General features: G+C 32.0%; 1 protein-coding gene across 1 annotated transcript in view; it reads left to right on the top strand.

Moving 5' to 3' along the window:
- LOC123542086 (uncharacterized) overlaps positions 1-12,575 on the top strand; it is an 81,651-nt gene that overhangs the window by 51,288 nt on the left and 17,788 nt on the right. The window contains exons 15-26 of the mRNA XM_053531275.1: positions 3,725-3,884; positions 5,527-5,687; positions 6,151-6,304; positions 6,929-7,077; positions 7,514-7,681; positions 8,294-8,450; positions 8,936-9,099; positions 9,274-9,438; positions 10,377-10,544; positions 10,933-11,106; positions 11,754-11,921; positions 12,396-12,575. Of these exons, the coding sequence (XP_053387250.1) occupies positions 3,725-3,884; positions 5,527-5,687; positions 6,151-6,304; positions 6,929-7,077; positions 7,514-7,681; positions 8,294-8,450; positions 8,936-9,099; positions 9,274-9,438; positions 10,377-10,544; positions 10,933-11,106; positions 11,754-11,921; positions 12,396-12,575 (1,968 nt within the window). The remainder of the gene's footprint in view (positions 1-3,724; positions 3,885-5,526; positions 5,688-6,150; positions 6,305-6,928; positions 7,078-7,513; positions 7,682-8,293; positions 8,451-8,935; positions 9,100-9,273; positions 9,439-10,376; positions 10,545-10,932; positions 11,107-11,753; positions 11,922-12,395) is intronic.

The following is a 12,575-nucleotide window of genomic DNA, read 5'->3' as shown; positions in this document are numbered from 1 at the left end:
ATCTTCGAAGCAAAATGTATTGAAAAATGAGCTGTTTAAATATAACTGGGTTAAATATAACATTTGTGTGTTAGCAACTCGAAGGATGCATAACAATTTTATGAATATTGTCGTCTACGAATGAACTTTTAGCGTCATGTAAAACAAGAAGAAAAAAAAAACGATGAATGAACGCCACCTAGTGGACTTATAATAAAAGTGAATTTCATCAAATTCTATTTCATTCGACAATTCTTATACATTGCCTCTGTTATTAGTCTAAGAACCTTTGTGTGCATAATTTTAAAAGCACTTTATATCTATACATCAACTATTGGTTTATTGCAAAATAAATTTGTCATCTTAATCATATTGTTCCTGTACAAAAATTGACTGACAGACATATGGATATTAGACAATAAAAATATTGAAAACGATCCACTTAATATATATCATAGTGAAAACGTAAATAGAAATAAAGCAGCTATTGCAAAAGAATGGTATGAAGGGAAAGAACGAAAGCATATCGTTTCAAACTCCAAATTCGCGCTTGTTACTAGTATATGTTTTGACACAATTTACAAAATATGTATTATACAGAGGTATTACGGATTGATTTTGTTCGTGTAGATGATCCTCGTTTCCACAAACTCTTTAAGTATTTCATTTTGTAAAAGCTGACGTGGTAACAGTATAATATAAATTATAACCTGATAAGTGGGGTAATTATTATAACAATCTAGGCCTTCCTGTAGTTTATTTCTGATATACCATGGCTCAAAGTGCAGATACACAGCTAAACCAGGAAGTTGATGTTAATTAGTGCGATTCGACAGTAGCATCAAACGTTGAGCCGTAGTAATTCAGACAATGAACCAAACGTTCTCGTTAATTTTTATTCGAAAATGATCATTTAAATCTTATTCATCGTAGTCGTATGAATCAGGCATAATGCGTTTATGTGGCTATAATGTCCTGTTTGCGAGACAAACATTGTTTACATACAAAATAAGATACTTTGAATTGGGTTACATAAAAATATATAAAGCTAGTTTTTGTGTTTCAATTGTATCATACCCATTGATTATTACTGATATCCGTCTTAACGGTACTATAAGTAGTCGACAGGGACGAGTGGAAGTAGAAGTTGGAGGTGTATGGGGAACAATATGTGATGACTATTTTGATCATATAGATGCATTAATTGTATGCCGAATGCTCGGATTTAATATCTCGGCCTCATAAGTTTGACATAACATGCTTTATTTCATATTTTTTTTGTTTCCATAAATGGACTTGCATTGGTCTTGCAGATGCGTTTGAAGTATCTCGACTGCTTTGATTTTATATCTCGTACATGTACTCGTGAGTTTGACATAACATATCATGTCATATTAAATTGTAATAGATGCCGTTAATTTGAAGAATACCATGAAGGATATATATCTCTCTCTCTATGATATGCTTTATCGCTTTTCGACCCTTAACCTTGACTTGGATAGATGTAATAAATATAACATCATTAACACCAGTAGAAAAAAAAATATTACTATTTTCATAGGGCAATTTAACTTACTTCTTGAGTGCTATACTCAAAGGTGTAATTTTGTATAATTTCTAAGATATCCGAAAAATGAGCAATTTTTGGTTGATAGGCGAGGATTTTGTTTTTCAGCAATCGGTCGCGTGATTTGTAAATACATGTATTTAATTATTAACGTTTGCACATAACGTATTCCTTTCAAATGACGACCCGTTTTCTATTATTTTGGATTCTTGTTTTTCAAGACATTGATAAGGAAACATCATTTTCCACAGTACCAGTGGTTTAACAAGACACCAAAATTAATAAACTTGTAAACATTGGTGCTTATCTTAGGAAAAGGAAACATTTCTATATACCTGAATAGATTTAATGCAAAACTTGATTCATCGAAAAAATAAACGTTCGAGGAACTACTCTGACAACATTTTCATAAAATACTTCTACTTGTTTTACAGACACGTTCAGTATTTTGGTAGAGCTTATTTTGGACCCGGAAGTGGAAAAATATATTTTAATAATCTTGAGTGCAATGGTGATGAATGTCACCTAAACGAGTGTAACTATGTACATACTTGTAAGCATAATGAAGACGTATCAGTTATATGCTCTGGTAAAGTATCGTGGTATTATGTAATTGATATAATAATTACACTTTTATAACAAAGAAGTGTATATGCAGACGTATGTAAACTTATCTAATGCATATAATATTCGAAAAATAAGGATGTCTATATACCATAGAGTCATTAGGTTGTAAAAACTTTACCACAACGTTGTAGCACTTAACCCTCCATCTTTCATACAAATGTCTGTCAGACTTACCAGGTATATGCATTCACTCTCACTCAGTCTGACAGTTATAAGCTACCTCAGACAGTTACATGTACTCGTTCTTTTAAAATATCAACCCTTTGAACGAATTTTCTAGTGACATTGCAACCCTTCCTGACCTAGACATCTTCAAGTTGGCTGAATGTGATATATCTAAAATATTAGTTCGATGTTCGATGTTTTATCTTACAATTTGCTTTTAACACGTCTTATTTAAAACTTTGACAACTGCAAGCAATTTATTCATAGTCTAAATATACCTTAGAAATATTGCCAGTTTTCTATAATTCACGTGCTCTTAGTCCTGCTTTTCTCACAATGGTAGACTAGTGGTAGAGCGCCAGCTTCCAGTGCAGAGGTCGTGGGTTCGATCTAGGGCTGTCATCGATAGAAACGATAACGATGTATCAACGATATTTTTGTCGATTGATTATCGATTCCCATTTTCAAAAATCGATATTTTACAGAGAGAACAAAACTATCCAGATAAACACTTAGACCCTCAAAAACAATTAAGTTCACAAAGTTGTAAAGTTAGATAACTGTAAAAGAGAAGTGAAGGTAAAATAAAAATGAAAGATTTTATTATTTTTTATTTATTTCTTTTATTTCATAGAAACAAGTACAACACAATCAAACAGTAATATGAAAAGTAGGCAATAAAACTTAAAATAGCATTTACAGGAACAAATAGGTTGTTAATCTAACGTAATAATCGATATATCGATGTATCGTCGATATTTGTCTTCTGATATATTGGTATCGTGGATATGCCTAAGACCAAATCAATGACAGGCCTAGTTCGATCCCTTGCAGAGACATGCAAAAGGCGTGAAAAATTGTATCAATAGCTTTCTCGCTTTGCGCTTAGCATTAAGAACATGGTCCTAGGACTTGTCAACCTGGAGTTGGACATTATAGAAAACGACAAGATGGTCTTGATTTTTTTTATTCGACAATGCCTATTAAAATATGACGAAAGAGTTTAAACTTTTCCGTCGTAATTTTATGTATCAAGCATCATGCGACTATTTGATGATATAAGCAACGCCATACTTAAATGCACATATTCTCGCTAGGTCAAAATTTCGCGAATTTGAACTTTTGAGTATGTTCTCGAGGTTTAAATATTAGCGAAATTGTAAATGGTATGCTACATGTACTTGATTTTGAACTATCTTAATGGTGAATATATGACACGATATGTAGCGCATCACAACTGTAGCGAAAATTAAACTCTCGCGAAAATTTCTGCTTTTACAGTGATATCAAATCATCAGTCCGCGAGACAAATAATTTTAACTGGCATTGTGAAATATTTTTAACTAGCTTTAATATAGATAACTGACACTTCCGTCTGAATTTTAGAATATCCATTCAACATTCGTCTTAATAGTACTATAAGTAGTCGACAGGGACGCGTAGAAGTAGAAATTGGAGGTGAATGGGGAACAGTATGTGATGACAGCTTTGGTTCTACAGATGCATTAGTTGTTTGTCGAATGCTTGGATATAATGTCTCGTACTCGTGAGTTTGTCATTGTATGATTTATTTCATATTAATTGTTTATAGAAATTGAGAAAAGATATCTGAACAAATATTTTGATAGCTGTGTTTTTGTTTACATCTGGATGAAGAATACCAGAAGTAATAATTATTGACTGGTGCATCTGTCTTTTTTATGTACGAAATCTGTTTACCGAACGTAAGTAATACAACAGTCACACATACGGCGCGGATAGCTACGTTTAGCCACGGGTAGAAACGTAGTAATTCGTATCGATCCGTACCTGAACCGTACCTTAAAGTAGTAATCCGTCTCAATCCGTACCAATCCGTACGGCTTATGTACGGATCGATACGGATTACTACGTTTCTATCCGTGACCATGTGAATTAAATATACCTGTGTGTAGTTATTAGTTCCTTTTTTCATGTAATTTTAATTATATTGACTACCTGTTTTCTGTTTTTGACTTGAATATATATATATATATATATATATATATATATATATATATATATATATATATATATATATATACAGTTGAATATCGTTACCTCGATATCGGTTAGCTCGATACTCCGGTTAGCACGATGTGTTTGAGTCGGTCCCGATTTTTCTCTATTTATCTTAATGTAATTATTTATCATTACCTCGATATGATTAGCTCGATATTTTGTTTAGCTCGATGAGATTTTTCAGTCCCGTAAACTTACCTGTACTGTTTTTACACCTGGTTTCGTCGATATCACAGCTTGACAAAAAATATCCATGTTATTTGTAAGGTGTGAAAATCAATCTATTGTTGTCCGGCGATGTATTAATCATATTCAAGTTAGTTTGTGTGCTTGTTTTGTTTGTTATTTAATCTTTAATCCAATTTAAATGTCAGGAAGTTTGCATTTAATTCTCAATAATTAGTTTTATAAAGTAAGCAGGAAAACTGTTTTCAAATATAACAACTAATTTGGATGAAATATTTTCTGTTTGACGCAGTAAAGTCTGCTATTTAGGATTGAGTAACAATATGCGTATTTAACTGGCAAATTTTCGTTATTGAAGCACAGTCAAAATGACTAATCAACTAGGAACGTTTCAGACTTGTTTAGGGAAGGAACAAAAATGCTAATGTTTAAATGTATATTTTGAAAAATTAAAATGCTTTATGTATGTATTTAATTGAGATGTTTTATTTGTAAATAAAACTAAAATCGTATTTACGTTTTATATTATTCATTTCCCCTGTCAAGCCCTCTTAAAAAAGCATTGGATATAATGACAATATAGACGTCCGACACAAGTACAAAATAGTCCCAGATAGTCGATATCGTTACGTCGAACTTCGGATACGTCGATGCAAATTTTATAGTCCCTTGAATATCGAGGTAACGGTATTCGACTGTATATATATATATATATATATATATATATATATATATATATATATATATATATATATATATATATATATATATATATATCATGTACAGTTACAGGATTAAATGAGACTTGAAACCGACTAGTAATATTAACACTTATCATTGAAAAATGAAATGTTAGTTTTTAAATATCTAGGTGTAAATGTTACATTGATGACATTTATTGAAAAACGTTTGGAAAAGAGCTTTCACAAAACTATTATAGTATGTTTTTATTTGTTTTGCAGAAACGTTCGTTATTTCTATAATGCTTATTTTGGACGCGGAACTGGAGAAATACTTATCGACGACCTTGCGTGCAATGGTGATGAATATCATCTACATGAATGTGACTATTCACCTGACCATAACTGTGGACATTCTGAAGACGTATCAGTTATATGCCTTGGTAAATTACTTTTAATTAGCATTACGCTTTTGATTTAGCATCTGCATTTTTAAAACGGAATTGTTTGTATGTAGACATATTGTATAGTAATTTAATGCATACATTTTCAGAAAAATACATATAACTGTGAAACAACTGTCATTTCAAGCTGAAACCGTTTCTAATATAAGAAAGAATTATTAACACCAGTTAAAGTAATATCAATTCTAATGACAGAAACTTAGCAAGACAGAATTTCATTGTATGTATCTATTGTTACTTCTAAGTTTAACAACTGCTTGTTACTTAAAATGCTTAAGATAACAGATAAAAAAAACTAGCAACTTTTATCAATAAATAAGAACAAATTTACCTAAAAAGTAACAATAACAAAATCAATTACCTTTAAAGTGTTAACTAGCCGTAAAGTCAAATCTAATACACCACACGTAAAATGTTTAATTATCTGTTTAATTATTTGCAGAGGATCTTAATGTAACAGACGCCAGACTTGTAAATGGGACTGGTCCTTTCGATGGTCGAGCGGAAATCAAAGTAAATGGTACTTGGGGTACTATATGTGACCACAATTTTGAGCTTTTACAAGCGAACGCCTTTTGCGACATGCTAGGAAAACGGTGAGTTTCACAAGTCGAAACAAATGAAGCACTTAAATATTTACTTCTGGCTATGTATTTTAAGTAGTTAAATACCCATAATGCCTTTGTTTACAATGTGGCTGTCACATATTTTGTCATCACCGTAAAATGTTAATTTCTTTGTATACCCTTTTAAAACATAACTGGGACTTGTTCCGGACGGGGTCCGGTTTTCAGGGTTTTAAATGTACATTGTGTTTCTAATGTTTGACAAAGGCTTAAGTGTTATTGAACATTGAAGAAGGTTTTATGGAATCTGTTGTCTTTGTTTACCTCCCATTAAGCTATCAATATCCAATTTCATATGAAGTAATAAAAGTAAAGATTTCTAACCACTGGATTATGCATAAGATATAGTTCAACAGCATGCATGCCTAACGTTTTTGAAAATTTTCTACGTATCATACATTGATTAAATGAGTGCTGTAATAAATAAAAAAAGTGTCAACACACGGAAACACTGTGGAAAGTTTTTGTATAGCATTTACTAACTAATGAAAACCCGTTGAATGTGTTGAAACAAAGGGCACACATCTGGGGATGTGCAGCTTTCGAACTTGTGTTTAAACTTATTTTAATATTACACTTTCCTGTTTATCCTAGGGCCACACAATACTTTACTGGTGCCAGATATGGTCAAGGCAGTGGTCCAGTGTATTACGTATATTGTTCAAGTAGTTTTATCAGTAACTGTCAATACGAGATAGCGGACAGGTGCACCCATGAACAAGACACGTCTGTTGTATGCAACGGTATGGAATGATCAATTTCGTCCTTCTCTGTATCATTATTTACAAGCATGATAAGGAATATATTTCTTTTCATAAAAAAATACTGAAATGAGGAAACATGTGTAAAACACGTTTTACTGTTATTTTGAATCACATTTATGATACAAATAAGATACCATTGATTTATCTTACGACATTAGATATAAAAAGTCATGATTGGAAGGACCGTTTTGTTCAAACGATTGATTAAAGCATTATGTTCACCTGCAGTGTCAGAGATAATGACCTTTAAAACACCAATCATTTATATTGTGTTTGTAGGCAGGAGAATACTGAATACTAATTCATATAACTTGTCTACAAAAAACATGCATTGACACATTGAAGTAAGCCGATTACAATAAGAATTCTTTTTCTTCTATTTACGAATAACACCAAATTACGCTTAAATATCTAGACTGTGGCGAACCGGACAACTCACATTGGGGCGTAGGATACTTTACTATTAATGGATCCACCTTATATGCAGACTGCTCATATTACAAGTCATATGTTGGTACCCTTACACTGACGTGTAACAATGATACCAACCAATGGGTAACAGAAGGTGAATGCAGAGAATACAGTACGTACTGCAACTTTATAATAAGTTTTCTTCAATAATCTCTTCTAAACAGCGAAACTCATATTTATGAAAAAATATCTTTGTGACATGTGATACATATAAAAAACCATATTGTGTATGAACTGGCAACAGTAAAAATTAACATTTTTGTTGAGATTGAAATTTTATTTCCCTTTCATATGAAATAACTATTTTCTAGCATAATGAGTAATGTCCTTTTAGGGAGAGCTTTATGTAAATGTTTCTGTTTTCAAAACTGACCAAAATCATGTTAAGTCTAAATGCATCAAGGTTTGCCAAATTTGCGAAGCGTAAACATATTGAGTAATTCACCACAAAAACGAGATATCAGCACAAGCTACACATAATCTGCAATTGTCTTGATTTATGGAACATGCTCATAAAAATGAGCCTGTCACAATAGCAGCGAATTGTCTTTCATGTAGGTGTATGCGTACTTGATACAGTTACGAAAAAAGCATCGCCTCATTGTTGAAACAGTGGTCAGATTTGAGACTGCTTTAAATCCTATGTCCTAAGATTAATTACATCGAACACGTCAAAACATGTTAATTTCCAAAGCCTTTCTTGATACTTCAATGTTTCTCTCAGGTTATCCGCTAGCAATAACCGGCATTCGTCTTGTTGGCGGGGAATCTTTGTCACGTGGACGTGTTGAAATCAATTCAATGGATACATGGGGAACAGTCTGTGATCATTCATTTGGAATGAATGAAGCAGAAGTAATTTGTTCAATGGCTGGTTTTGCGTAAGTTGAATTGTTGGTATTTCAAAAACTACTACATCAGGAAGTCTTTATATTATTTTCGCTAAAGAGAATTTTCATTGACATCATATATTTTTTTTCAAAATATTCTCGCCTGTATCATCATTGTAATCATAAGCACATGTAAGTATGTAACATCTCAAAAAGAATGACACAGAATAGTGTTTTATTTTGAGAACTGACCTTTTCTACTCTGCAAAATATAATTTGCTATGTGCTAGAATGTTTTCAAATGTAGTATTTGCACAGATTTTGTATCATATTTATGTAATAGGTAAAAGCAAGTTGTTTATACTTTTATTAAGAAAAGGCATGTAATATCAAACGAATTACTACATTAACGAAAGATCATGTTAAAATAAATTGAAATGAAATCGACACTGAAAACAAATATTGCAACAGATGTTTCTAAGGTAAGAAATTAGATATAATTAATAACCTCTTTTACTTTGACATTTTTAATATAGAGGTGCGATAGCATTTTATCCTGGTGCACATTTTGGAGAAGGATCAGGCCCTATTTTTGTTGATGATCTCAGCTGTGATGAAAATGCGACCCACATCAGCAATTGCTCTTACGTTACGTATGATAACTGTTATCATTCAAATGACGTATCCGTTGTTTGTACAGGTAGGGAGTATAAATTATACTGCGGAGCAAAACCTTAACAGAGTAGCTCTATTTGAATTTTTTCCTTAACATTTGGATGTATGATATCTTGTGATTGTTTTGTTTTTATCTTTAAATTTCTAATATATTAAATATGTTGATTTATAATAAATTAAACATGCTTGTTACATTTAGACTGTGGAAATGTGATACCTGCAAACGGATATAGTAACTCAACCATGTCGAACGAAGGAGCTGTAATAGGAATATATTGTAATGAGAATTACATTCTTATTGGTGATTCGATAATAACATGTCAAAATGGCGCATGGAGTGACCAACCAACTTGTAAATTAATAGGTAATTTCAATTTTACTATCAATGAATGTTTGATTGATGGATAACAATAATAGAATCAGAGTTCAAGTGAAACATTTTACAGTTGATACTGTATCACAATATGGTGGCCTAAACAGGTCATATGTAGTATATAAGATTATCTTTCAACAAAACGAGGGGTCCCTAACATTGCATCATTTGTCCCTTTATGAGTGTTGTTTGGATCATTGAGTTCATTCAACATATGAGTGATATAATTCGCCTTAAGTCGGTGCTTATAGGCGCATTTCATTACCTCTCATGAACAGGCTCAATCAAATCGAGTCTGTTATTATACTTCTCGGTTGCATTCTTTGCTTCCAAAGGATCTTTTTACAGAATTTAGTAGGCACTAACCACCTATTTAAATGAACATGTTATCTGAGAAATCTGCCTGGTTTGCTTGTAGTATTAAATATAACCACTATGCTTGAATTATTCTGTAAAAACTCACATAGGTTTATCTTCTACCAATAAACTGAGATTGGGCTATTCAGTTAAACTATAAATTCATGTCAATATGACTAAAAAACCTAAAACATCATACAAATTTTAATTCATTGAAAGGCGGTGTTTTAAAATAGTATGTTGCTTTTGTAAACATGATACCGATATAAATTTCAAGCACAGAATGAAGTGCTATACAAAAATGGAGCTTGATACCATTCGCCTATTTATACTTCTTTATACTTATGGTTGTTTCACTTGAAAATTGTGTACAATTATTGATGTCGACGATCGAATGTTTGCAATGTCTGATTAATATTTAACATTATCAGACGCATTCAGAATAGAAAAGGGTATTCCAGCATGTGAAATAATACATGTAGAACCTCGGTGTCTATAAAAGCAAGAAAGTTTACAAACATTCCGTAATGGATAAAGTTGATTATATTTCTGACTTTCTCTTTTCAACAAAGACTGTGGTGACCCAACACCTGAAAATGGGTTCCGAAATGACACAGATTCAACTAATGGAGCTGTTGTAAATATTTGGTGCAAACCAGGGTATACAATTTTTGGTGATGCGATCATTACGTGTCAGGCAAATGAATCGTGGACTGACAACCCAGTATGTGAAATTAACGGTACGAATGTATCTATACTTCGTTGTAGACTATTTATTTTACTTTTTTATAACTACTTGGTAATTTAATCTCAATAGATATATTTAGTCTAAATGATCTGCATAATTAGAAATTATTACCATTTACATCAATCATTATATAATAGTTCATATATTAAATAATAGATGTCTTAAAATATTTCAGAAACAACGGTAGATTAGTTTCAGCGAGTGGACGACACGAATTTCATAGTTTGTTATATTTACAGTTTACAAAACCTCAAAATTTGATCGGAATGAGAAATTTACTGTAAAAATTCTTTTAGTGTGTTATTCTTACTTATCTTATTCATATTTTAAGTCTTAGTTTACATGACTTTCATCCCATTTGCACTAACTATTTGTTGCAGATTGTGGTCTACCAGAACCAGAAAATGCCGTTGTAACATTATACAATAATAAAACGACATTTGGTGAGAATGCAGTTGTCAGCTGTGTCAATGGTTACATTCCAGACGGAAGTGTAACAGTATCGTGTTTGGAAAATAGCACGTGGGAAGAGTGGCCTGCCTGTGAATTAATCGGTATTATATTGACCTAGACGAAATTATAACATGATGTTTATTTTGAAGTTCAGACGTTTTTCTCATTGAACGACGAACTTCCTACTGTTGAGAATCGAAAAGCAGAATTTTTATTTTCTAAGGATTCACCGAAACAAGAGTAGCGCATTTGAAAGTATATTTAAAATATAAAGATTAAAAAATGTTTCATATATACAAGAATCATAACAACCGTATGCCAGCTGTGAAAATAGGTGTATTCAAAGTGTCTGACATCGCAATTAAGCGTAAAAGAACATTTATAAATGTCATAATTTCAAACACGTAAAATGAAGCTGTTATCTAAATATATCGATAAATAACTGTTATATTTTATTACATTTATACTACGAAACTAAAGTTTAACTCAGTTGAGAATATACATGTTCTACATATTTACAGACTAAATGACTATTTAAGAATTTTATCAATATGTTTAGCATTGAACTCATTAAATTAGATTTGATTTTTTTTTACTTTTCATACACACAATTGACAGTACTTCCTAATTGTGATATAAATCCAGAAGTGTGTCTCTTGAAATGAAAATTATAATTTGCAATGCACTCTGTCATCGCATATATCTTAACATCTCATTTTAATCAATTTAAACAACGTCATATTTGAAGATTGTGGAGACCCGACTCCCAAAAGAGGATCCAGGAACAGTTCTGATTCAACATATGGTTCTTTGGTATTTATAAGTTGTGAAACAGGCTACAATATCTCTGGAAATGCGACAATAATTTGCCAAGGGGATGGAACATGGAGCGATATTCCAGTCTGTGATGCAACGGGTAAAAGTTACAGTTTTATTAAATATTAATTGTAATTTGATGTGTTCAAAGAGCTTATTTTGAAACTAATACAAATACTAAATTTTGAAGAACATTTGCAAACAAATACAACGCGGGCTTAGAAAAAACTGACCGATTTATGACCATTTAATGTTTACAATACTTGAACAGCATTTTTGTGATACACTTAAATGCTAATGATGTAGAGTTTTATGCATGTACACTTCAAACCCAAACAATGTATCTTATAACAAAGTACATATATAGTACAGTACAATATTATTGTACAACATAAATGGTAGACATCACATCAGTAGTTTATCCTGCAGTTAAGAAAACTCATCATCTGTCTTTAGGGGATTTCGTTTCGCATGGTAATAATTAATTCACTTGTTTTGATTGATACTGATATTTGCTTAAAAACAAGATATACATAATAGAGCACTGCTTTGCACAATCAAGTATTGCTTTTAGATTGTGGTTTGCTGTCAGTACCAAATGGAAATGTGAATACATCTCAGGGGACATCAGTGGGTTCTATTGCCACTATAGAGTGCGATAACGGGTATGATCTAAATGGTTCATCAATTGCTACTTGTACTGGAACAGGGGAACGTGCTGACTGGAACTATTCTTCGGTTTGCGAATTGCAAG

This window comes from Mercenaria mercenaria, chromosome 19, assembly GCF_021730395.1.
Source record: "Mercenaria mercenaria strain notata chromosome 19, MADL_Memer_1, whole genome shotgun sequence".
Lineage (NCBI taxonomy): Eukaryota > Metazoa > Mollusca > Bivalvia > Venerida > Veneridae > Mercenaria > Mercenaria mercenaria.
Note: the sequence above shows the minus strand (reverse complement) of the source record. Positions and strands in the feature narration are given on the sequence as shown.